General features: G+C 36.8%; 2 protein-coding genes and 4 long non-coding RNA genes across 7 annotated transcripts; 5 read left to right on the plus strand and 1 right to left on the minus strand.

Moving 5' to 3' along the window:
• Nucleotides 1-226: 226 nt before the first annotated feature.
• Nucleotides 227-6,131, plus strand: LOC130701678 (syntaxin-1A-like). Of its 2 annotated transcripts, none has more exons than XM_059494228.1 (9): nt 227-681; nt 771-860; nt 3,068-3,167; nt 3,226-3,300; nt 3,374-3,556; nt 3,629-3,702; nt 3,769-3,906; nt 4,089-4,199; nt 5,710-6,131. In XM_059494228.1, the coding sequence occupies exons 1-9, from the start codon at nt 649-651 to the stop codon at nt 5,788-5,790; spliced, it is 885 nt and encodes a 294-aa protein (XP_059350211.1). In that variant the 5' UTR covers nt 227-648; the 3' UTR covers nt 5,791-6,131. The 2 variants fall into 2 exon arrangements, with proteins under 2 accessions (XP_059350211.1, XP_057379598.1); XM_057523615.2 differs by lacking the exon at nt 5,710-6,131 and adding an exon at nt 4,546-5,551 and having other exon boundaries at nt 229-681.
• A 2,812-nt stretch (nt 6,132-8,943) lies between these two features.
• LOC130701674 (N-alpha-acetyltransferase 25, NatB auxiliary subunit-like) lies at nt 8,944-12,907 on the plus strand. The gene is given in 17 exon segments (XM_057523611.2): nt 8,944-9,065; nt 9,207-9,292; nt 9,352-9,490; nt 9,558-9,751; nt 9,812-9,949; nt 10,013-10,382; nt 10,461-10,636; nt 10,690-10,853; nt 10,921-11,087; nt 11,152-11,321; nt 11,390-11,667; nt 11,746-11,863; nt 11,932-12,087; nt 12,148-12,174; nt 12,177-12,392; nt 12,454-12,573; nt 12,635-12,907. Coding segments are annotated over 17 exon segments (2,838 nt in total). The 5' UTR covers nt 8,944-8,989; the 3' UTR covers nt 12,878-12,907.
• A 2,882-nt stretch (nt 12,908-15,789) lies between these two features.
• On the minus strand, nt 15,790-16,448 carry LOC130701707 (uncharacterized). The gene is made up of 3 exons (XR_009004190.1): nt 16,387-16,448; nt 16,155-16,231; nt 15,790-16,077 (listed from the first exon to the last, which is right to left on the minus strand). It is a non-coding gene; the product is annotated as an uncharacterized LOC130701707 (long non-coding RNA).
• On the plus strand, nt 15,796-17,500 carry LOC130701708 (uncharacterized). The gene is made up of 4 exons (XR_009004191.2): nt 15,796-15,935; nt 16,012-16,100; nt 16,169-16,254; nt 17,418-17,500. It is a non-coding gene; the product is annotated as an uncharacterized LOC130701708 (long non-coding RNA).
• A 1,149-nt stretch (nt 17,501-18,649) lies between these two features.
• LOC130701703 (uncharacterized) lies at nt 18,650-20,054 on the plus strand. Its single transcript, XR_009004184.2, has 4 exons — nt 18,650-18,831; nt 18,892-19,144; nt 19,628-19,807; nt 19,870-20,054. It is a non-coding gene; the product is annotated as an uncharacterized LOC130701703 (long non-coding RNA).
• A 2,342-nt stretch (nt 20,055-22,396) lies between these two features.
• On the plus strand, nt 22,397-23,103 carry LOC130701706 (uncharacterized). The gene is made up of 4 exons (XR_009004188.1): nt 22,397-22,521; nt 22,591-22,692; nt 22,790-22,903; nt 22,965-23,103. It is a non-coding gene; the product is annotated as an uncharacterized LOC130701706 (long non-coding RNA).
• Nucleotides 23,104-26,796: the final 3,693 nt, after the last annotated feature.

Consider the following 26,796-nt stretch of genomic DNA (forward strand, 5'->3'; position numbering starts at 1 on the left):
GCAGAGTAATAGAGCCCTTGTTCCTACATCTCTGGCAACCACAGATAAACATAAACTATTTATTTTTAAAACCTTGTTTAGAAACAAGTCGAGAGCCTAGGAGTCGAGAATGATGGGAATGGAATTATTTATTAATTTTTTTTTTCTTGTCTACATTTGAAACATTTAGTAAAGTTGGCAACGCCGTAACTGTTGCGGCCATATTGGAGGTTTTGACAGAAGGGAAGGAAAAGCTGACTACGAGTGCCGCCCACTGCCCGATAGGTACTGGCCGTGTCGGTTTCTCCCGCGATTCGGCACACACCAGTAGAGACAGTGTTTTATCGGGTTAGTTGGTTATTTAATCGAACGATAGCAGACGTTTCACCTAGCAATAATTTGTCATCGTCGTGCATATAGGTGTGTCGAAAGAGTCAAGAAGAAGCGTGGAGCGTTTTTTAATTTCATCAACTCACAAGTTGTGTGTGTACCCAGTTTGTCTGTCTTCGCTGCCATCCGAAGGGAGTATTGATTTTCGGTGTATGTGTCTGCCACAGAGAGTGTGCCAGTGCGTGTGTGTAGCCGACGCCGTGTACCACTAACAATTTAGTGCTTTTTGGTGCAATTCTCTCTTTGAAATTGCCGTTGGGATTGTAGGCCAACCTCAAAATGACCAAGGATAGATTAGCAGCCCTCAAAGCTGTAAGCTTACATACATTGTTGATTCATCTTTCATGATTTCCCTGTAAACAGCCACTTTATTGTATCTTTTCCCATTTTTGCTGATCCAGGCTCAGAGTGAGGATGACGACACAGGGCCAGATGATGTGGCGGTCACCGTGGAGGCCCAGGATGGATATATGGAGGCCTTCTTTGCTGAGGTAAACCACAATTTCCTTTCACATTTCTAGCGAAAGCATTTCCTGGAGCTACATAATGTCTCATTCTATATAGTTTTGTAATGAACAGGCTATTAACATAGCAAGGCCAACAGTTGAGTCAGCACTAAATATGCACCTGACCATTTTCATAATGTCTGAACACGAATAACTTTGGATGATGGTATCCCGGTAAACGAGAAAGAGAGACGAATAGGAAGGGTGGAATTCATTAGCCATAATTGTGTTTACGATAGCTCTCATTCATATTAGTAGTCGTGTCTTTTGATAGCGACGGAGAAAGTCGGCCAATAGTAGCATAATGACATAGGCGCGGTGGAGTCGTCCCTTGTTGGTCGTTGATGAATCGCAGATGGAATTGCATCAGTCCATGCATTATGGCCCCAGTCTGTCACGAAAACTGTAGGAAAAGCTTTTTTTTTCCCGTTTGTGTCTTAGTTTGCCTGTATTATTCCAAACAAACTTTTCGTCAGTGAGGCTTCCTCCCATCTACGGCTGCGCAATACACTTCTTATCAACAAAAAAAGCCGAAAAGGAAGAAGGGAACCAACGCTTAAAGAATCTGTAGTTTGCAAGGTTGTGACGATGAACAGTTTACTGTAGGGGTAGTATTGGTAGCATAGGCGTTTGGTAATTGATCGGAAGAAGAAGATCGATCTGACGTGAAGCTTTTGCTCGTCACGAAGGAAGGGACTAGGCTGTCTGATTTTGGTGCAAACGCTTTCAAAGCAAACGAGGGCACGAGAAGGTCGTAGGACTTTTGCGGGAGGTGGAATTCGTTTTTATGCCCACAGTCTGAAAAAGTCCGTTCTGTCATGCCAATTTTGCTGTTTCAGCCAATGGATATCGGCCGCAAAAAGGGTGGGTGTTGGGAAAGTCGACATGCATGAGTGGGCACCCTATCGCGTTACTACGTACGTAGCCCAGTGATCAGCTCCGCGCTCCTTTTTTTTTCCTCTTTCTTACACTTAATCTTTCTATGCGTCAGCATCCACAAGGCATGAAATCCCCTCAACCACCTCGTCAAGCTTATGCAACGTCACTCTATCAAACCTTCATCTTTTGCGTCCTCTTTCAATTTTAGATCTCTTTGAAAGAAGAAATTTTTTAAAAACTTTCTTTCACGGGTGGTTTTCGTTTTCTTTTTGTTTGTCTGAATTGTGACGGCCTCTTACACATACTCACGCACCAGCTCCTCGTGTGCCAACTCGTAACCTTCCCGAAGTCTGCGGACAATTTGGAATCTGGCCGAATTTCAAATAACACCCCTCACCTCATTTAGCCTTACAATGCCGAGTGTGGAATCTCAAAAGGAACAAAAGATTCGAAAAGACGAGAAGGATTAAACAGAGTTAAATAGGGGAAGTAAAGCATTCGATCAAATTTGACCTTTTCATTCAGACTTACTGAAACGCCCTAAAGTCTCAGATTTTGTTTTGGACTCTCTTGTTGCCCAACTTCATCTCCATCCTTTTGGCTATCCTCCACCCGCGTTTATATGGGACCATCATTACCGTGCCGACGTACAATACTCAGACATACAAAAGACCTACTATCCCGCCCACCACCTCCCAAAATGCGCTATTCGCCTTCTCATTCTGAATGTGTGTGTAGTAATGCGTGCGCCGCGTAGACAGGCGGGTGGGGTGGGTTTTGTGTGGAACCCAAAGTCACATACATGCACATCGATCGATGGCGGCAAAGAAAGAGGGTCGAGACGAGGCACCGCCAACTCCCTTTCTCTTTGCCAGCAGGACCTGAAGTCACGAAAAAGTCATAAAAAAATGGAAACCGAATGGTGGAAAAAATAAATAAATAAACGAAAGCCAGTTGCTTAGGTCCGCATTCACTCCTTCCATCTTCTTTTGGTTTTCAATCGTCTTTTTAAAACTTTCCTCAGCTGGCCAGCTCTAGTTTTCCGTGGGGGTGCAGTACTGAAAGGGGAAGAAGAACGATGATGATGATGTAATCGATAATCGATATTGGTAGCTCGTTTTCCTCCCTTTTTTCTTCTTTTTGTATTATCACTGGGATTAGGGGGCTAGAAAAAGGAACAGGAATGGATGGGTGTTAGAAGCGAGAGCGCCGATTTAAAAAAACCTAAAAGACAGTCACGTTTTAATGTGGGCTGATGAATTTTTAGTGGTCATTATTGGCTGAGATGTGATTGTCATGCACATTTGTGACAGGTGAACGAGATACGGGAGAATATAGACAAGATACAGGCCAATGTCGAAGAGGTCAAAAAGAAGCACAGTGCCATCTTATCGGCCCCGCAAACGGACGAAAGTGAGATGATCCTATTCCCTCATGTAGCTTATTACTAATTCAATGTTTTCATGTGCAGAGGTAAAACAAGAGCTCGAGGATTTGATGGCCGATATCAAGAAAACGGCCAATAAGGTTCGATCGAAGCTGAAAGGTAAAATCAAATTAAATTGAGAAAAATGGTGAAGAATATTGAAATGATATATTATTGGTTTTATTGAAAACAGTCATTGAACAGAACATCGAGCATGAAGAGCAGACGAACAAATCTTCGGCGGACCTGCGGATACGCAAGACGCAGCATTCGACGCTGTCTCGCAAATTCGTCGAGGTCATGACCGAATACAACCGCACCCAGACGGACTACCGCGAACGATGCAAAGGACGCATCCAACGCCAGCTGGAAATCAGTACGAAAACGCTATAAAACAATTGGCCAGTTGAGCTGCGCTGACACTTTTTTTTTGTAATTCCTTCCACAGCTGGGCGTACGACTACCAACGAAGAGCTTGAGGAGATGTTGGAGCAGGGAAATCCTGCCGTTTTTACTCAAGGCGTAAGAATTGATTGACGTCTGTTGTGAAAGTAGGAAAGCAGTTTTAACAATTGTTTTTATTGTTAGATCATCATGGAGACGCAGCAAGCCAGGCAGACGCTGGCCGACATTGAAGCTCGCCACGCCGACATTATGAAGCTGGAGAACTCGATCCGCGAGCTGCACGACATGTTTATGGACATGGCCATGCTCGTCGAGAACCAGGTACGATTACCGTCCTTACAAGAACAACAACAATTCGCAAACGACGGCTACGTGCCCTGAATTGTTGTTGATTTTGTTTTTTGTTTTGGCCAGCCTACTAGCGAACTTTTTACGTACGTGTATGAAACGTTGCGATTTAACGTCGTTTGTCTCGATGTGTCGTTGCGTTTGTAAACGTATAGGGAGAAATGATTGATCGGATCGAGTACAATGTGGAACACGCCGTCGACTACGTGCAGACGGCCACTCAAGACACGAAGAAGGCGTTGAAGTATCAAAGCAAAGCTCGACGGGTAAGTTGTCATCCATTTTCCCATTTTTTCTTATCGATTTTTCATCTTTATTTAGAAGGTACTTTACGTAGTTTCTTTCACTTTTGCCACTTTTCACGTTACTAGTTGGCATGTCTCAGAAATTTCTGTAGATTTCATATTTAACGAGTCACGACAACAAAATAGATTAAAAGTTTTTACAGCAGCCACTAGATGGGCTATGCCGAAATTTGCAGAATGCTTTATTACATTACTATCATTTAAAATATTATTATTCATTTTATTTTTGCTGTTGGTTTTTTTTATTTTATTTTTTTTTTTTCGGACTTTTTTTTTTTGTTTATTTATTTATTTTTCTCCCGTGTAGAAAAAGATATTTATTATCATCTGCGTCAGCGTCACTCTGGTCATCGTCTTGGCAATCATCATTGGAGTTACCGTTCCTAGTTAGAAATTTCTTGTATATAATCCCCCACACACAAGACCACGTTGCGTTTTCCAGTGAAAACAACAAACAAAGAAATGTGTTAAATATTAGCAAAACAAAAATGTTTGAGGTTGAAAAACCAAACAAGTTGTGTGATGCAACGGCCTGCTGGAATCTGTTGATGGGGAACCTCCGCTGTCTGCCTCCTTTTTCAATGAAAAAAAAAAGATTACTTAATAGCATTAAACACACATTTACAAAACCGGATAACAAGACTTATGACGCGACGAGAAATAAAAGCACCCCTCCCTTCTGAATTCTTATTATTTTTTTGTTATTTTCCGCGAAATCAATTCGTTCAATCTTTTGTTTTTTTATTTTATTTCTCGCTCGCTATAGTTGAATTGCATTGTGTATGCACACAGTTTTCATCGCTATTTTATTTTAGGTTGTAATGTACTGGAATATCTTTTTTTTATTTCATTTTCGATCCAAAAATTCTTTCATGAGTGTGTCCTGCGAGTTATTTCCGAGCGCATGTATTGTGTGTGTGTGTGTTTTGTAGAAGAAGAAGGGGCTTATAGTAGGAAGCAGAAAATGAATTTCTTTCACTCTATTGATATTGGCTGTTATTTTCCTTCCTATCTTAACCTTTGCCTGTGTACATTTCTTGCTGTACATTAAAGTATAAAACAGCGACAAATTGACTGACGATAACAACTAAACCTATAGTTGAAAAGACAATTTTTTCTCTTTTCATTTTCCTTTAATAAAAAGACGCAGACGCTACTAATATCTCGGGAAACTGCCTTTTTTCTTAATTTTCTCCTTTTTAGTCGTTCGTATTCTTTCCTTGTTTCGTTTGTCGTGACTGGAGTTCAAAAGAAAACAATTTTAGCATTTCTTCTTGTTTTGCTTCCAGTATTATCAGTAGATACCAGCAAATGTTTATTTTCTTTAAACGAGCTAACCAATCTTCTCTCTGTCTCTGTCTCTTTTTTCCGTTGTTCTTTTTCTTTTTCTATTGCCTTTGTGGTAAAACATACTCGACACCTGTCCGTGTGTGTTTTGCTCTGTTGTTACGCGTGTTGCGGATATTTGCAGAAGAAGATTATGATCATGATATGTTTGGCCATATTGGGCATCATCCTGGCCTCCACCATTGGCGGATACTTTGGATTGTAAGAATAAAAAAAAACGAAACAAAAAACCCACCACCTGTCCAATCAAAAGCCTCAAAAGGCTTTTCATGTCCGCCAGCCTGAATCAGACAACGCCGAGGCAACAAAGAAAAGGCACGAACTACGTCTTCTTCGTTTCCTTCAATAACTTCAAAATCTGTTGTAAAGTAGCCAGAAAAACAAACGGCTTTTTCCTTCTTAAGCAAAAAATCGAAAAGGGCCTAACCCTGAAGTCACTCTTCATGTTGCGTTCGTTCATCTTCGATATTTTATCATTTCGAATCTTCTGTGTGTTATTGGTTTCCATTTTCCGTCACTACAAGATAAATAAGTATTCGTTTTACAGCGCCAACTCAATGGATTACTTAAAAACTGTCTTCTGTTGCTTTGGTTTCATTTCAGTTACCTAGTCCATTTCAATTAGTTCAGTCGACTGGTGTTTTTGTTCGTACTTTTTATTCTTCCTTTGTCTCTCACAATCTGTCGGCCTCCTTGTTCTCCAGTCTCCCTCACACACACACACACAATTGAGAAAATTTTAAACCAAATGAAAACATTAGTTATTACTTCATGTCCCCTCAAAGCTGCTAAACCTGTATTTTATGGACATTTTTCGTCACGCAGTAGCCTCGATTTCAATGGTTTTTACTTTCTTTTTCTTCCCTTTTTCTGTAAGTATATAATGTTGACACATGCATGTGAACCAGTCAGATGTTGATTCAGCTCGGTACTTATATAAATATGATGACAATGTATCTATGCATTTCCCCACACTGGAAGGAAGGGGTTTGTTACGTTTGAAACCAAAAAAAAAAATATTTACCGAGTAAAAGCTGCTACAAGTTGATGACACCAACATTTTAGGCTAAAAACTTTTTCCCTTTGTTTTCATTAGTAGACAATTATTTAGTGCATACTACCTATTATAAACGGTTAATCATTCACTTTGTAAACAAATAAAAGTCGTCCCTAAAATAGGTAACTTTTTTTTTCCAAAACTCAAATCCCAATCGACTTCCTACGCTGCTACTGCTGCCACATATTGTGGATTTCAGTCCCCGAGTTATATTTGTTCTTCTTTCATTTTATTGTTGTTTTATTTTTCGCCACTTCATCCATTCTCCTGCTCTGTGTGTGTGGTATTAAACAAATATAATAATACAGAAAAAATAAAACAAAAAAAAACACAGACTAACCCACATCATGTCTTCCTAAATCGACTGTAAACATCGTCTGCTTCTATTCAAGAATCATCTTTCAGGTAAGAACACTACTAAGATTCTCTCTTGTCACTTTGTTTCCCCTTTTCTTGTTCGAGTTTCATACATATAAAAATTATATTGGTGCTTCCTTGTTTATGATTCTTTCATTCGAGCCTTACAGTACCGGATGAAACCAATGAATCATGCAGATTTTCTGGTTATCAAAATTTCAAAATTTCATATCATTTTTTAGTGTGTTTAGATTAACAAAATTGGCTCGTTGAGTCATGGAATTTAGATAAATGATGATGTATTGATTTTGTTACTGCTAGAAAGCGAAAGCAAAAAAAAGAGAACCTCCATCAAACTGTTGAGAAGACGACGTCATCATGGTTTGTCTGCTAACCGTTTCGCTTTCATCCAGTGTGCTTTTCTCAGTATTTATGCTAACGCAAAATAGATCAAATGAAACCTAACCAACAAACAGAAAGCCTTAAAAAGGGAAAAAGAAAACACAAAATCCTTAGAACGTAAATTCTTAAATTCGAAAGGCACTGGAAAACTCAGTTTACTGTTTGGCTTTTGCAAGAAGTCATTCGTCATGTAGATGGCAAAGAACGCAAACCCAACCAACTGTATATAAATGCAATATTCGTATATAAGCCCATTCGGTAGAGTATTCTGTTTATTCGTCGGCCTGACATCGATCGCCGTTGCTTTCGTGACGACAACGGTGACAATAGAAAGGGGATAGGTATAAAGCGAGACCCAATCGTCAATCCTGCATGCAACTGACAGACACACACACAGTTATGTACCACGTTACTACCACAATACTATGAAGTACGGACGCATGACTTGAAACCTCTTTTGCAATCGATCGATACTCACATAGAAGATGAAGAGCAAAATCCATACAGTCTCGCTCGTCTTTATGGCCCTTGAGTTCTGCATTCTGGCTTTTCCTAGCCACCTCCTTCCGGGCGTTTTTCCATTCACGAGAGATTGCCACGTCACATGCGCCAGATCCTTGCTCACTCGCAAAACATTTTATATCGAAAATATCAATAGTCGTTCGTCTTCTTCTTTCCCTTATTGTTATTATTATTAATTTTTATTTCCCATTAGGATAGCTTTCTGATATACGGATCGCGCCTGCGTGGTTTAAAACGTATTAATGGTCCTGAAAAGCTCATACGAAATATATTGCTAAGGAGAAGAAATGACAAAATCAACAGAAAGGCAAAAAAATAAATCAAATTTCGATCTCAAGTTTGCTCGTGGGACCGCAAACAACTACATGCAGTTATTGTATTCGTCCATTTTTCGGTACTAGAGACACGGATGGACTTGAATCAACCGATCAATATGGTTATCCTTTGTTTGGTCGTGTACGGAAAATGGCCATAAGCGAAGACGCGATCTTCAGGTGAATGAGAAAAAGGTTCAGCAGCGACATATTTGTCCTATTCATTTATCTTTCAGTCTTTATCCAGCAAGTGGAACAGTACTCTTTCACCTTTTAACATAAAGTAGTCTTATTTCTATTTGTCATAGTCCCTTCAGCAAACAAAGGCTGGAGGGGGTTTTTCCAGATTCCCCCCACGTTAAAAAAATCACACATAACATGAGATGAGATATGCTTATGCAAGGTTAGTGGCCTGTCGTCCATGGTCACCACATGTGTGCGGAATTCTGAAGATGTTGACAACGAAGTTCCAAATTATTTCTCCTAGACCTACTAAAACTTCTCGTTGTTCAGGATTGTTCCTTCTGTAACATATCTTTTGATCTCTTGCGTGCTAAGAATTAAAAATGTCTCGCAACTGACATAAAACGGAACGAAAAACGAAAGGCAAAATAACAAAATCGAATCTAGCGCGTTTCTTAACAAGTTACGCGGAACCTATTCCGCGCCCTTTACACAAGACCCCATTCACCACGGCACCACCACACATACATACACACACACACACACACACACACACAGGCACACACATCATGGTGTCGAAGATGGCTCCAAAGACGAAACCGGTGGATAACTCTGTCAACGAGAGACGTTTGCGGCCCATTTACGGTAATTGATCTCAAAGCAAGGAATTCCTAAATTATGTTACACTCTCCTCAGATACTTAAATACTTCGAAAAATCGTGTTTGACCCGTAATTGTCTAGATTAAACTGTCGCTCTACTTGTTTAATTTTCGTAACCAAAATAGATTGGCTGGATAATGGAAACAATAAAAAAGCCCTACAAGAAGCTGAAAAGGTTTTGAAGAAGCAACCAAACCTCCAGTGTGCCAAAGTATTCTTGCTAAACTTCACATTTAATTAACTGAAAATGTCAACTTGTAAAAAACCTAGGTATTAAAAGCACTTGCAATGGTACGCCTGGGGAAATCAGAAGAAGCTCAGATTATATTGAAAGATGTACAATTGGAGGAGCCTTGTGAAGATGCTACTCTCCAAGCCATGGCTATTTGTTATCGGGAAACACACAGACGTAACAGACAAATACAAACCTTTTTATTTACACAAATTGTAAGGAATTTTGTTACTTTGTATTTCAGCTGAACTAACATGCCAGATATATGAAGCTGCTGTGAAAAAAGATCCATTAAATGAAGAGTTTTTGTCCCACCTTTTCATGGGTTATGTCCGTATTGGAGACTATCGAAAACAACAACAAACAGCCATGGCCCTCTTCAAAGTTAAACCCAAAAACCCCTATTATTTCTGGGCTGTTATGAGTATCCTTATGCAAGTAAATGTCTTTTGCTGTTTGTCTTAGAACGTTCATGATGGATATTTTATTCCTTCCTAGGCCTACGTTAGTGACGATACCGTATGCCTTACGATTACCTTGCCACTTGCAGAACGAATGATTAAAAAGTTCGTAGAAGAAAAAAAAATAGAAGCTGAAGCTGAGGTACAGTTGTACTTGATGGTCCTGGAGAGACAGGTATTTCCAAGTTGCAGTCTTTTATTGCCTGGATGTGTATAACCAACCAATGTCCTTATCCAGAGAAAATACCATGAAGCCTTAGAAGTGCTACAGGGGCCGCTATCAGAAAAGCTGGCTTCTAGCATAATCGAAAGTAAAAAAGGCGAATATCTCAAACAAATGAAACGTTGGGATCAGATGATGGATTATACCGAAGAGCTTTTACGTTCAAATCCTGATCAATGGAGCTATTACGTCCATTATGCAGAAACTTTGTTTGAAATTTCATCTCAAGACGTGACCGTAGTTGATCGGGCGAAAACGTTTTTGTTCTCGTTACTGGAGCAAGAAAGAATGAAATCGGCTAATAAATTAAGGGGTCCGTACCTGGCAATGCTGTATTTTTGGCAGCAACTTCAACAGCGAAATTTCGATGCCTCCGCCGTTTTTGGTATTTCTTTCTATCCATTTGATAAAGTTTGGTTGAACATGGATGTTGCAAAATTAATTTATCATAACTTGTTTGTAGGGAACTTCAAGGAGTTTGCGCAGGAGTATGTGGAAATTATGGGAGACAAACCATGCGCTTTCCAGGATCTCAAACCATTCATTAGAAGCTTACCAGCAGACCAAGTTACTGAGTTTCTCGATTGCGTTAATCAATCTGTCGGCTTGGACGACCCAAGTCGTCAGTCACCTAAAACGGTAATAGTTCGTAATAACAAAAAGGATAATACAAACTATTGTTTTTCTTTAAGGTTAAGCAAATCTGTCGGCATTTGCTGCAACTTCAACTCAATCGCTTTCTCGGGCAACATGATCTATTAGGTAAAGAGGAGAAAACTCAACTGTCTCGTGAATTATGGGACCACTATCTACGAACCAAATTTTTAAATGTTGGCCTATTAACGACGGATATCAGGTAATTTCTTTCGGTTATTTTAAATTACATAATTTCAACGCTACTTTATTTGTTTTTAAACGAGTAGACCAAATGATGGATATGCCTTACTGGCGGCCCACCTTTTGTTAGATACGTGGAATAATGATCCCGATGTTCTTGAAAAGTGCCTGTTGTTGCTGGAAATGGCCCTTGCCAATAGTCCGGCCAATTATCACCTCAAGTTGCTCGTCACGAGAGTTTACACACTAGCTGGTAAACACATAATAGTTGTGGCAAATTTCTATGCGTCGATTATTTGTAACCAATGCCTCTAAAGGTCACGGACGAGCAGCTTTCCAGCGTTACGAGACGTTAGATATTAAATACATCCAATTGGATTCCCTCGGCCATTTGCTCTGTCGACCTCTACTTTCGATGGGATTACCATATACAGCTTCGCCACTTTTGTCTAGCACATTACGTTTTTACACCACACACGCCAGAGAAGTATTGACACTCATATTATTTATTTAGAAAATAGTTCTTGAATGTCCTGGTTGTTTCTTACTGAACAGACATCTGAATGCCTGATCTCGGCCTATAAATTTGGCTCTTTCGGGAAGATTCCCGAGTTCACTCAATTCTGCCAGCGGCTTGACAGCTCGGCCCACTTTGCTTCGGTCACCGCTGAGCGCATGTTGCTTGATTTGCTCCTTGAGAGCAACTCGCATACTAAATTAGTGCAGATGGCAGGAGGCATGTTCGCCGATCCTGACAAGGATCAACCTGACTGGCAAGCCTGCGTCGATAATCGCGATTGCGGTGTTTTTGTCTCCTGGGAGCCACCGTCCAAGTATTGAACAAAGCAAACCAAGTTTGAATAATTTAATATTTTACTCTGATCGCTGTTCTTGTTTGCAATTCCTAACAGAAATTCGCACGATGATATCGTGAAGACAACGTTTAACGACGAAGTGAAATTCGCTCGGCTACGCAATCGTCTTGTTCACGCCCTTATTGCCACTGTTGCGCTCTCGCCGATTTGGCAGGTTGAACATTTTATGCTTTGTCGTTAGTTTTACTAAACAAGCTGCTAGCAAACTGTTGATTTTTCCAGATTGAAGTTCAAGAAACGAAAAGTAGAACGGAAAACTTGAACAATGATCAAATAGCAGAACACCCGAGGGATAAGTGTATTTTACCTAAACTGCTTCAAGAACTTGGAATTTTGTTAACTGAGTTGAAATCAGAGTCGTTGATGAGCCATAGTCAGGTAAAAAGGGAATTAAAGTCATACACTACATTTGGTTTGACGATTAAACTTTGCCCGTAGTTCTCCGTGCAAAGTCCACCACCTCCAAAAGGCTTTATTCCTACGTTGAGAACGGTTCTCTAGAACCGATTTTGATTTTGATGGATATAGTCTCAAAGGGCCAATGTCACGCGATTGGTAACGATGAAATCCGACAGCTTGATAATGCCCTCAACCGCGTTGTTGACTCTGCTCAGCTGTCCGTCGCCAGCGAGGGTTTCTGGAGGAATTATGTCCGACTTGAGAGAGTTTACAATGCAGTCGAGGTAAAGATTTGCTTGACTGATTGTAAGAGATGAAAAATAATGGATTTCTTTCAATTTACAGACATTATGTTTGTGTGTGCTGGTCACTTCTACTATTCATGCCATAATCAAAAATAACAATGCATTAAGCAAAAAAAAGAAAAAAAAAGGTGAAGCGGATAATGGCGATTCATTGAACAGAGTATGTACCACAAATTTCCCGTTCGTGGAAGTCAGAACTTAAATCCAACTTAATAATTCAGGTAAAGCAATTTTCGACCTTGGTAAGCTGTGTAACGTCTAACATGAAAAAGATGGAAGCTCTTATTGACGAGTTAAGCGTCCAAGTGGGTGTCAGCCAGATGAAATTAACAGAATCAGATAACGAAAAAGCAGTACATGCGATCACAGATGAAATAAACAAGAACTTGAGTCAGTCCCCCGTTTCAGAAGTGAAGAATCTAATGGTGGAAAAGTTTAAGTTGTTAGAGACATGCAACCTGTAATGCGAAATACAATTTTCGTTGCATTGCTTTCCACGAGTTTGATATTCCTTTTTTTACGGATATGTGAATGCATAGTCTTCTCGACTAATGCGAGCCTTACCATATAAGCTCAAAAACTATAGACTCTACATAAAAACAACTTCCATTTTCGCGTTCCTTGGTTAATTTTGAATCAGAATCATATATTATCTAGATTTAATTATATTATTTTTTAATAGGACAAAATTTTAAGCCCGACAATATAAGGCCGGCTTTCTGTTTTTTTTCCCTTTAATTCAAAAACTATAACGCCAATTAAAAAATATTCCATTCCATTCTGCATCGAAAACATGTATTTTAAGCCAAATTTGAAATTTGGCACAAAATTAAAAAAATGAGAAGGCTATAGCCTTCTACAATACTACAAATAATAACAATGAAAATTCACATAGGTAACGTTGATTTGCCAACGCCATCTCGGAGTAACATGAGTAGCATTTGCAGGCGTTACTACTGGTATACTTCATAACAGAAGCGTACTGGCGGTTTAGTACTGAACAGTCAGAACTTACAGTCCATCATATTCCATATGGTCATCTTATTCTTTGTTTATTTATTACTTATATTCCAATCAGAACTAATTTAATTGCTTAAATTCAATTCACGAAACGTTGATTTGGGGCTTACATGTAAAAATTTTACAATAGGCCGTTGTTTGTAACAATTCCGCCTATTGGGCTTCTTCTCTTCTCATTGCCAGTGAACGGCCAATCATCAACGACCTTTTGTGTACTGAACAACAGGCGTCTGCAAAATTCCATGCGATGTGGAACATAGAAAGTGCTCATGTTGGAGCTGTAAAAATCCGTAACAATAATTTCTCATTTTTTTTTTTTTTTTTTCGTTATGCAAGTGAGCATAGATTTTTATCTTTTACCACGTTTCTGAACTGTTGGTATATTGGTATGCAAGATGAAACTTAATTGAAAACACTTTCTACTGTGTTTCCGATGCTTGTTCCAGTGTCTTCAGTTGACCCCTAGAATCCGGGAATTAGTCACGCACATCTAATCTGACTTAAACCTTTCAGGTTGCGTGAAGGATATTACGAAAAAGAGTTAACTTTCGCCGTAGCCTTCCTAATCCAAGTGATTTTTGTCATGCCTGAAATAATGAAGGAAAAAAGTGTCAAATCAGGCTTCATCTCCACTCAGTGACATGGACACTGAAGAATATATTGTTGGGAAAATCTGAGGTTAGTTTGGAAATTTATCTAAATTGAATATGTTAATATAAATTTACCGTCTTGTGATTATAACAGAATCTGAAATATCATATTAGGAGAAGGATGGTGAAGTTGGGTATTTGCTGATAGGGATAGGGGTTGAATGAGAATCCTGAAAACAAGCTAAGCCAAGAGAAGAAAATTGTGAAGAAAAAAGAACTAAAGCACAGGTTTGTTTCAAATTCTTAACTAGAAGCTATGAACAGCAAGATGTTGTCAGTAAATCTATAGTTTCTACATGTCATTATGGATGCCCAGTCTTCCAACAGGATTTGATCGAAATTTAGAGGCGGAGACAATTTTAGGAGTGAGAGATGACGGTAACGTAACTATATAGGTAACCGTTTTGTTTTTGTGTTCTATTAAAACTTCCCCCTGTCATTTTCAAGCAGTTTTTTTTTTGTTTTTAGATAGTTGTACGGATGTGTAAAGAATGGTGGTTGCAGGTCATGAGAGCCATTCCTTTAGACAATACCTTTCCATTTTTATTGCTTTAATTTTTGTCATTTTAGCCGCTGAATGTAGCTGGAACAGAACGGATTGGAATTTTAACGTCAAGACATCGGGCTGGTTGGACGATTAAACATCCCTCTGCGGGGACACAGACATTGTGTCTAGTTTTTATCTGTAGATAATTTTGGGATAACAACTTTGCCACGAATACTGTGACTTTGATAACTAGCAGTTGAACAGCCTTTCAATTCCAAACAAAAGGAGTCATGGTAATTGTATGTTTTGTATACATCTCTGTATAAACTATCACATATCTAGATTACTCAATTGACATGACACTCTATATGGCTGGCATTGGAGTAGATAATGCTGTTCGTTTGCAGAATATGTCACTGAGAAGGGCTTCTATTATGGTAGGAGTATCATGTTTTACTACAGGCTGACCAGAATTACAAACACATTGATTGAAAACTATCATCAATTTCAACAATTGGTAAGTGAAATAATAATAGTAATAATATGAAATTGTAATAATATTCTAATGGTAAGTAAATACTTTGGAATTATTGTTGGGAAAGAGTGACAATATTTATAATATAAATTATTTTTTTTTTAACAGGTTAAAAACCATTTTCTAGGCTGTTTATGGTAAAGTATATTATATATAGCTATGAATTCATGTTATCCCAACGAATTGAAAATAATTGTACTAATTTTTATCTACATTTGTCGAAGCTTTGTAAACCATAGGTTCCTATGGACATATATATACACATAGACTAACACTGTAACTTCGATAATTAACAGTTGAACAGCCTTTCAATTTCAAACAATAAGGAGTTATGGTAATTGTATGATTTGTACACATTTCTACATAACATATCACTTATCTAGATTAACTCATTGAAATGACACTTTATATGGCTGGTGTCTGAGTAATGCTGCTCAAAGTATTGTGTTTTAGGATAGACTGATCAGAATCCTACATTGTAAACTACAGTATGGTAAATATTATGTATTTCATTAGATTCATGTGTGCTGAGGATAATTCAATAGTAATAGTAATGGGAAGAAATGATAGGTTAGTAAAATTATTTTCCAACCTATTTATGGTAAGACATATTGTGTATCAATTATGAATGTTTATTAGCCCACCTAATTGAAAATAATTGTACTTTTTACTTTGTTTAATTGTACTTTGCTTTGCTTATTTGTTAGTGATCAGAATTATTTTTTGGGTTAGTGTAACATTAAATAATTTAATAGTTATTCAAAGTCGAACAGTTGAAATATCAAGTAGATTCACATATGCAGGGCATACGTTAAAATAGTGTTTTGCAGGTACAAGAATTACACATACATATTTAAACTTTATTGATAAGATTTTCGATGTTTAATAATTTCTATTTACATTCAGAAGTATCCGGTTAGTAATGTGAATTAAAGGACATGACTATATGATGAATACCAGCAGTGATGAAACCTAAGAGTAGCAACAAACATAAAGTATGGTACTATAAATTTTTTAATTAATTAGTGGTACTTAACAAATTTCAATACCTCATTTGAATCAGTTTGAAAGGCAGCCAGAGTAAACACGCCAGCACCTACTCACACATGGATTGAAAGGGTCGTTCCTAAAAGAAATGGAATGCTATTGGTAACAGTTTGATTTAATTAAGAATTAGTTTACTAACATAGATTTAGAACTAATTTAATTGAAGTAGAGATATCCTCTAACTTTCTACAATTAAAGAAGACAATGAAGCTAGTTAGCATAAATTCAACTTACCTGATAAGCGAATCGATCGACGATGGTGATATAGTTGTGGTATATTTGTAGAAGCAAGACTCCGTACGAATGTGAATATCTAGCGTCTAGACGACGCCTTAAATACTCGCAGACACGTGTCACATTATTGCTTTCCCGGAAGTAGAGCGTAGGGTAGAGGGACCTAATTCTGAAGGTCGATAGGTTGAAGGGCAAATTTTTATTTCCAGGTGAGCCCGAGGTTATAGCCATTCCCCATCGATTGACCCTAGGTTACTTGGTTTTTTTTATTTTCTTTTCTTTTTTTTTTTTTTTGCATTTTTCTTGTTTCTTTCCAAGTGCCTAAAACAGATGAAGAACCTCGGGCATACACAAAAAAGGCGAGGGGAGGGGGGATGAAGCAAAAAAGAAGCTAGAAGCTCAGTAGCTCAGTAGCTCTTTCACCTGCACGCGGTGCACTAGTGTACATTTGTTGCTTGAAATCCACGTCTAATTATTCTTAGAACTTTCGCACGTGCAGCCAGCTTTCGCAATTTGTAGATTCATCAACTACGCATCAATAACGCACTGCATCAGCACCTGGGTTAGCCTCTGCACTGGACTTGTTTAGTTGGGTAGTACGATAAGTCTAGATGAAATAGATAAACGTAGATTAAGTTAAGGATTAGTAGGTCTAAAGTTAAGTTAAGAGTAAGGCTACTTTAAGTAAGGCGTAAGCGTAGTCCACCTCAATATGTTACCTTTGCACAACACTATCTCAGCCACTTTCTTTCACTTTTTTATGCAATTATGAACCGTAGTCGTTGTTCGCAAACCATTTGCTTACTAAAAATCGTACATTTCAACTTTTTCACACAATTTCCACATGAACTGCCAATCCAAACAACCTCCTGATCATTATCGAACGATTAATAACCAATTTATTTTCAGGAAATTTTTATCCAATGTAACTGTAATTTGTGTATCTGATCCTGTTAGAATTAAGATGACACTTATTGCTGATGAAATATTCAAAAGAAAAATGTTTTTTTTTTTCTCTTTTGTACAATCAGGAGGGTAATCTCTGGGGCCGAAGAGGACACTGGACAATGAGGATCGCCGTCGCAGCCACTCTAATATAGCCAAGGATTTTGAGGTATTTATTTAAAAATTCAGTATCTAACCATTTATTTTTATTTATTTATACCGATCTGGAAGGCAACATCTCTACCGAAGAGGACCTTTGGACAACGGCAGGATATCCGCCCAAAATTCCAAGGTATTTCAAAAATTGAAGTTCCTTACCATGTTCATTGTATTAATCTGTGTATAGGAGGGCTGGCAACACTACCGAGAAGGATTACTCGACGTCAGGGGATCGCCGCCGAAGTCGCCAACAATTGCCAGGTATAACTTAAATAATTGTAAGTGTTTAATCGTGTTTTTTTTTTTATGTATTTAGGATGGTCCACATCAACACCGCGGTGGGCTACTGGACAACGAGGTTCGCTGTCGGAGCCACCAGGAACAGTCGCCAAAAATTGTGAAGTATTTATTTGAAAGTCTTAGGTTGTGAACTATGATTTTATTTTTTTTATGTATTTAGGAGGGCTTCACCGCCATCGAAGAGGATGGTGGACATCGAGGATTGTTGCTGGAGTAAGAAGATGGTCGCAATGGATGTATCAGGTATATGTTATACACGTTAAGTAATCGTGTTTTTATTTATATATTTAGGATGGTCCAGATCACCATCGAAGAGGGCAACTGGATAGTGACGCTCGCCGACGGAACGTTAAGTTATCAAGTATTTCATTGAAAGTTTAACCATCATTTCATTCACCGTTAGTTTATTTTGTTTTTTTTTATGTGTTCAGGAGGGTGTCATCATTGCCGAAGATGACCACTCGACAACGTGGTTCGCCGTCGTATCCACCAGGATTATCGCCCAAACTTGTCAAGTATTTAATTGAAAGTTGTATGTTTTACACCATTTTATTTTGTTTTTGTATGTATTTAGGAGGGCTCCACCACCATCGAAGAGCATACTGAGCATCGAGGATCGCCGCTGTAGCGACGAGATTGTCGGCACGGGTATTGAGGTTTTTTTAAAATACGTCTAAGTGTTAAATCACGTGTTTTGTTTTTTTATGTATCCGAGAGGGCTTCACCACCACCAAAGAGGACGCTGGAGCATCGATATCGTACCGTGGATGTTTCAGGTACATCATTTACTCGTTTAATTGTGTATTCATGTTTTTGTTTTGTAATTAGAAGGGTTCCATCACTAGACAACGAGGTTCGCCGTCGGAGCTACAAGGATCGTCGCCCAATATTGTCAAGTATTTCATTGAAAGTTTTACGTCTTACACCATTAATTTATTTTGTTTTTTATGTGTTTACGAGGGCGCCATCGTCGCCGAAGAGGAACATTGGGCAGCGTGGTTCGCCGTGGGAGTCACCGGTATTGTCACACAAAATCGTCAGGTATTTCATTCAAAGTTATAAGTTTTACACTATGATCTCATCTTGTTTTAATGTATTTAGGAGGCCCGCATCACCATCTGAGAGGATGCTGGACATCGAGGATCGCCGGTGGAGCAACGAGATTGTCGCAATGGATGTTTCAGGTATATTTCTTTACATGTTTATTTGCCTAACCATATTTTTTTTATGTATTTAGGAGGGATCCGTCGTCGCTGAATAGGACTACCGGACGTCGTGGAGTGTCGTTGGAGCAACGGAAATCGCCGCCTATTCCGTCGGACACGCCCATTAGGTCGATGGGGGGAAAAAAATAGTACGGTTGAGTATTGCCTAATAGGCATTTTTCTACTTTATTCCATGTTACTCGTGTGTTTTACAAATGTGTTGCTCTTGTCCTTTGTTCCTTACCGTTATTTTTCCTTACGCATTACAGCTTATAGTTTTAACTCTCACTTAGCAAGCAAATTCACTGCACCTGTACCCCACGGTTCACTCACGGTTTGTTTGCATTTTTGCACCGGGTTGGGATTAGCGAATCAGGTAATGTAGGCCTGCTTACATTGGCTTCAGGCCAAGCATTTAGTTGGTACAGGTTACTAACACTTACTACTTCTAAAAAAAAAAATAAAAAAAAAAAATCTATTTTATGTCTGCATACTCTTCTTTTTGAGTATGGTTTAGTGGCTTGAGTAACATATAAATAAAATAATAATCGCGTGCGACCGGGTTGTAAACCTCGATTTGACAACCCGACAAAAACGTGATGGGGCAGTAACCCTTTCAACCTGTCCCGTAGGCAAGAATGAACAACCCGCTGAACAAGAAACCGGTTCGAGCGATACGGGTTTGTGGGGCTGATTGGTCTCAGTTTTACTCAACGAAATGGATGTGTTGCAACGCTGTCTCAAACGTCTGCACCGGAGTCCTTACCTCAGTTTTTTCTGAGTGCAGAAAGTTATTCAAACCAAGGATACAGGTACATATTTGACAATTTCTCGATTCTTTATTTAGCATTTAATTCAGCTTTGTTTGTTTTAGAATATAAAAGACTTGAAGCGAACGGGAAGATATAGCAGAATTAAACACAATTCACGAGGACTGGCCGCAGGGTTAAAATGGTACTGAGGTATAGTTCAGCATGCGACTATACAATACTAATATGTAAAGCCTTGACCACAGAAAACAACGGAATCTTAGAAATCCTCCTTGATCGCGGAATTCAGACCAGAATCGTGAGTTGCATTTCATTTAATTCATTTCATTTAAAAAAAAAATAAGCTCAGTAGCTGGTTTACCTGCAAACGATATTCATTAATGTAGATCATCGCGGCAAAAGATGGTGTAGTGATTCAGAGAATTTTCATACGCCCATGTAGTTTTCGTCTACAAGTTGGATATGTTCTTTTTTTTTGTGTACAAACTGGCTAGAATGACAAAGCTGTTAAATGAACTAGTAATTTGTATATTGGAAAGTGGGGCATACTATGCTGGATTTAAAATTAATGCTCAACGAAGAAAGATATTAGGGAAAGATTATTAAGAAAGGAAATTATTCACAAAATATATCTTTCTGATTGGGTTTATTTAATACACCAGCCCAGGGGAAAGGAAATGATATTGCTAAAAATAATACAAATAATCGATGGAAAATATATAGCACTTCTAACGAGTGGGATGGGGGATATTGGTACTTAATTAATTGTTGACTGTGATTATTGATTAATGATAAGTATATAGTTACGTCATTTCGCTGTTTAATAGTTGAACCATATAAATCGGTATTTTAAAAATTATAGGTGTTTAGCTTATTGGAAATGTATTACAAATTAAATATGACGAACGTTAATAGTAATGACGCTTAATATTAAATTGACGTAATTTTATGAATACTAATCGCCTCCAAAACAAATCATCGCTTGTGTTCAGGTTGCGTGTCCGATAAAAATGAACATGGAGTTAATAAAAAACAGCTTATTACTCGCTACACAAATTGTGATCCAACGGGCGGTTTTACTAAAGAAATTAGATGTTTTACAACGCTGTTAAACATGTTTCACATAAAGCTACTGAATCCTATCCGTGACATTGCAGAAAGTTGTTAAACTGTGGCAAAACTTGTACTAAGGTTTAACATTGCATAACTCTGTCAAAATGTAATGTTATAATATCAGTAAAAAAAATTAAACTTATCTTGCAACAAATGAAACTGTGTGATGTTAACAAATGTACACTGTCTTGTGCAAAAGAAACTCTTCATAGAAAAACTGGGTGATAAAAACTTAAGTTCTTGTATGTAGTACTTGTAAATTTTTCACAGGTCAATGGCAGGGGTCTTATTCACTGTCTGATGAATTTAACTTTAAACAAGATATTGCTTTTGATTACCTCTGCTGGTAACTTTTATATTCCTAGTTAAGATATGGCTTTCATCAAAAAGGGTTGAAACTAACATCTAACTTTTTTTTTTCTTCTTCTCCAAAGAGCTGCTTAGGAAGTTAGCTAGAGTGACGAAGATGTGTCATCACAGCAGAATAAGTGTAAAAAGCAAGTTGTTCAGCAAAATGAGTGCCTTGCATTATTTACCACTATTTTACGATATTGAGCTGATGATACCTGGTAAACCTGCAATTTGTTTTTATGTAGACTTCATGGTTTTTGAGTTATGTCCAAAATAAAAGTAGGTACGATAGAAATTTAAGGCCCGAAAAAACAATAAGCCCGACTTTTAACTAAAAAATTATTATCAATAAAACTAGATAATTATACATGATTTAGATGCTAAATTTAACAAGAATCACGAATATGAAATTAGTTTTTATGTAGACTTTATGGTTTTTGAGTTATTTTAAATATAAAAGTAGGTACGATAGAAATTTAAGGCCCGAACAAACAATAAGCCCGACTTTTAACTAAAAAAATATTATCAATAAAATTAGAAAACTATATATGATTTAGATGCTAAATTTAACAAGAATCACGAATATGAAATTCGTTTTTATGTAGAATTTATGGTTTTTGAGTTATTTTAAATATAAAAGTAGGTACGATAGACATTTAAGGCCCGAAAAAACAATAAGCCCGACTTTTAGTTAAAAAATTATTAACGATAAAACTAGATAACTATATGTGATTTAGATGCTAAATTTAACAAGAATCACGAATATGAAATTAGTTTTTATGTAGACTTAATGGTTTTTGAGTTATTTTAAATATAAAAGTAGGTACGATAGAAATTTAAGGCCCGAAAAAAACAATAAGCCCGACTTTTAACTAAAAAAATATTATCAATAAAATTAGAAAACTATATATGATTTAGATGCTAAATTTAACAAGAATCACGAATATGAAATTCCTTTTTTTGTAGAATTTATGGTTTTTGAGTTATTTTAAATATAAAAGTAGGTACGATAGACATTTAAGGCCCGATTCCCGAACGCTGTGATGTTCGTTTTCTGTGTTTTCAGAATAAGTTTTCCTATGTTAAGCATCCATATTTTTGAAGAAAGTGATGATGGTTTGTTTCGCAGAGGAATCGTTTAATTTTATTTTTTTCTCGTATTCCCCGAAAGAAACTAAGAAATCCAATGAGGAACGAACAGCACACAGGGTGTTGTCGAAGAGGAACACGTAGTCTAGATTATGAGAACAAATTTGAAATTCTAGACAATGCTCTTGAGCAATGTGTCCGTTGTAAGATTTATTTTCTATATTGGCATAATAGTATTGTTAGAAAATCATGAATTGTTTTCTTCCTTTTAGGTTTTTGACTTCGTTTAATGTTGTGGCTGAATTGGACAATGAGAGATTGAATCAACAACATATCAAGTGGGCAGCTCATGGTCAAACTCGTTTGGCATAAAGGTATCATTTAATTGGGAATATTTGTTCATGTCAATACAAGTATTTGCATAGGTTTTCTTCATAGGGGCTTTAGCACCAAACATTTTTTCTTCTTTAGGGTTTGTTAGATAAGGGTGGAGGCAGCTTTAACAATTTAGATCTAGCACCTATTAGACTGGTGGTGTTGGCCCCGTGAATCTTATCGTCTTCAAGCTGGGTGAAAAAACAATGAGTATTTAGTTATCAAAATTACCTGAGGCATGTGCAAATATTCAAATAATTCTTCGTTGAAGTTCAGTTGGTTTCGTGCAACATCCTCACAAAAATGCAACAAGACTTAACAAATAGAGCATATAGATGCAGTGTCGATCTGTACCAGTGAGTACCAGAGTAATGTGACAAGCATTCATGATGGTGATTAATCTTCACACAGCTAACATTTAGTTGGTACTATTATATGTTTTATAAATTCAGTTATAATTTAATTCAACTTGTTATTTAGTGGAATATAATTTATTTCAGTTTTTCTGATGCAGTTTGGAAGCCACTTGGAGTAAACCTTTCGTCAGTTACTCACAAAAAAAGATTGGCAAATCTGGTCCTGAGAGATCACTTTTTTTGTCAAGGAAATACTGGAAATTGGTATTGAAAAGGTCATTAACAGAAAATTTTTGTATTTAATCAGTTTATTCTTATATTTAACATGGTTGTTCAGAAATGCCATGGAATCTAAAAGCACTTGACAAAAAAACATTTTGATTGTTCTCGTACCTGCATTAGATCGAAATTGCTTGTCCAATGGTACCAATTCATTAATGAAAACAATCTATTAGACAAAAATGTATGATTGACTGATCATCATCTGTGTAAATTTATATATAATTCTTATAATTCTAGGTATTCAACCATGGCATGTTGACCAGCTATCTGCGGAGTGAAAATCTACTTGACAGTGTTCAACCAGTTAAGTAGCTGAATAGCTATGAAACACAACCAATCCAGGAACTGAGTGTGTTGAACAACCACACTTATCTTGGAGAGCTGCAGAAAGAGAATGGAACATTACCCTGCCAAACACCTGCTTCCAAATGGTAGTTTTAATTATTTGTTTTTACAAGATATATTCAGTCAATTCTTCGAAAAACTGTTCTTTTTCACAGGTCAATGGCAGGGGTCTTATTCACTGTCTGATGAATTTAACTTTAAACAAGATATTGCTTTTGATTACCTCTGCTGGTAACTTTTATATTCCTAGTTAAGATATGGCTTTCATCAAAAAGGGTTGAAACTAACATCTAACTTTTTTTCTTCTTCTCCAAAGAGCTGCTTAGGAAGTTAGCTAGAGTGACGAAGATGTGTCATCACAGCAGAATAAGTGTAAAAAGCAAGTTGTTCAGCAAAATGAGTGCCTTGCATTATTTACCACTATTTTACGATATTGAGCTGATGATACCTGGTAAACCTGCAATTTGTTTTTATGTAGACTTCATGGTTTTTGAGTCACGAATATGAAATTAGTTTTTATGTAGAATATATGTCCAAAATAAAAGTAGGTACGATAGAAATTTAAGGCCCGAAAAAACAATAAGCCCGACTTTTAACTAAAAAATTATTATCAATAAAACTAGATAATTATACATGATTTAGATGCTAAATTTAACAAGAATCACGAATATGAAATTAGTTTTTATGTAGACTTTATGGTTTTTGAGTTATTTTAAATATAAAAGTAGGTACGATAGAAATTTAAGGCCCGAACAAACAATAAGCCCGACTTTTAACTAAAAAAATATTATCAATAAAATTAGAAAACTATATATGATTTAGATGCTAAATTTAACAAGAATCACGAATATGAAATTCGTTTTTTTGTAGAATTTATGGTTTTTGAGTTATTTTAAATATAAAAGTAGGTACGATAGACATTTAAGGCCCGAAAAAACAATAAGCCCGACTTTTAGTTAAAAAATTATTATCGATAAAACTAGATAACTATATGTGATTTAGATGCAAAATTTAACAAGAATCACGAATATGAAATTAGTTTTTATGTAGACTTAATGGTTTTTGAGTTATTTTAAATATAAAAGTAGGTACGATAGAAATTTAATGATTTAGGCTAAATTTAACAAGAATCACGTTATTTTAAATAAAAAAACAATAAGCCCGACTTTTAACTAAAAAAAAATATTATCAATAAAACAAGAATAGATGAAAACTATATATGATAAATTAGATGCTAAATTTAACGAAAAAAAGAATCCCGACTTTTAACTAAAAAAATATTATCAATAAAATTAGAAAACTATAATGATTTAGATGCTTTTTGTAGATGAAATTCGTTTTTTTGTTTATGGTTTTTGAGTTATTTTAAATATAAAAGTAGGTACGATAGACATTTAAGGCCCGATTCCCGAACGCTGTGATGTTCGTTTTCTGTGTTTTCAGAATAAGTTTTCCTATGTTAAGCATCCATATTTTTGAAGAAAGTGATGATGGTTTGTTTCGCAGAGGAATCGTTTAATTTTCTTTTTTTCTCGTATTCCCCGAAAGAAACTAAGAAATCCAATGAGGAACGAACAGCACACAGGGTGTTGTCGAAGAGGAACACGTAGTCTAGATTATGAGAACAAATTTGAAATTCTAGACAATGCTCTTGAGCAATGTGTCCGTTGTAAGATTTATTTTCTATATTGGCATAATAGTATTGTTAGAAAATCATGAATTGTTTTCTTCCTTTTAGGTTTTTGACTTCGTTTAATGTTGTGGCTGAATTGGACAATGAGAGATTGAATCAACAACATATCAAGTGGGCAGCTCATGGTCAAACTTGTTTGGCATAAAGGTATCATTTAATTGGGAATATTTGTTCATGTCAATACAAGTATTTGCATAGGTTTTCTTCATAGGGGCTTTAGCACCAAACATTTTTTCTTCTTTAGGGTTTGTTAGATAAGGGTGGAGGCAGCTTTAACAATTTAGATCTAGCACCTATTAGACTGGTGGTGTTGGCCCCGTGAATCTTATCGTCTTCAAGCTGGGTGAAAAAACAATGAGTATTTAGTTATCAAAATTACCTGAGGCATGTGCAAATATTCAAATAATTCTTCGTTGAAGTTCAGTTGGTTTCGTGCAACATCCTCACAAAAATGCAACAAGACTTAACAAATAGAGCATATAGATGCAGTGTCGATCTGTACCAGTGAGTACCAGAGTAATGTGACAAGCATTCATGATGGTGATTAATCTTCACACAGCTAACATTTAGTTGGTACTATTATATGTTTTATAAATTCAGTTATAATTTAATTCAACTTGTTATTTAGTGGAATATAATTTATTTCAGTTTTTCTGATGCAGTTTGGAAGCCACTTGGAGTAAACCTTTCGTCAGTTACTCACAAAAAAAGATTGGCAAATCTGGTCCTGAGAGATCACTTTTTTTGTCAAGGAAATACTGGAAATTGGTATTGAAAAGGTCATTAACAGAATATTTTTGTATTTAATCAGTTTATTTTTATATTTAACATGGTTGTTCAGAAATGCCATGGAATCTAAAAGCATTTGACAAAAAAACATTTTGATTGTTCTCGTACCTGCATTAGATCGAAATTGCTTGTCCAATGGTACCAATTCATTAATGAAAACAATCTATTAGACAAAAATGTATGATTGACTGATCATCATCTGTGTAAATTTATATATAATTCTTATAATTCTAGGTATTCAACCATGGCATGTTGACCAGCTATCTGCGGAGTGAAAATCTACTTGACAGTGTTCAACCAGTTAAGTAGCTGAATAGCTATGAAACACAACCAATCCAGGACCTGAGTGTGTTGAACAACCAAACTTATCTTGGAGAGCTGCAGAAAGAGAATGGAACATTACCCTGCCAAACACCTGCTTCCAAATGGTAGTTTTAATTATTTGGTTTTACAAGATATATTCAGTCAATTCTTCAAAAACTGTTCTTTTTCACAGGTCAATGGCAGGGGTCTTATTCACTGTCTGATGAATTTAACTTTAAACAAGATATTGCTTTTGATTACCTCTGCTGGTAACTTTTATATTTCTAGTTAAGATATGGCTTTCATCAAAAAAGGGTTGAAACTAACATCTAACT

Source organism: Daphnia carinata, chromosome 2 (assembly GCF_022539665.2).
Source record: "Daphnia carinata strain CSIRO-1 chromosome 2, CSIRO_AGI_Dcar_HiC_V3, whole genome shotgun sequence".
Lineage (NCBI taxonomy): Eukaryota > Metazoa > Arthropoda > Branchiopoda > Diplostraca > Daphniidae > Daphnia > Daphnia carinata.

Bases quoted from the DNA above. Each gene is read 5' to 3' on its own strand.
- LOC130701678 (XM_057523615.2), top strand. From the start codon at position 649: ATGACCAAGGATAGATTAGCAGCCCTCAAAGCT. The intron at 3,301-3,373 runs GTAAAATCAAAT...TATTGAAAACAG, and splicing joins GGTTCGATCGAAGCTGAAAG to TCATTGAACAGAACATCGAG. The intron at 3,703-3,768 runs GTAAGAATTGAT...TTTTATTGTTAG, and splicing joins CTGCCGTTTTTACTCAAGGC to ATCATCATGGAGACGCAGCA.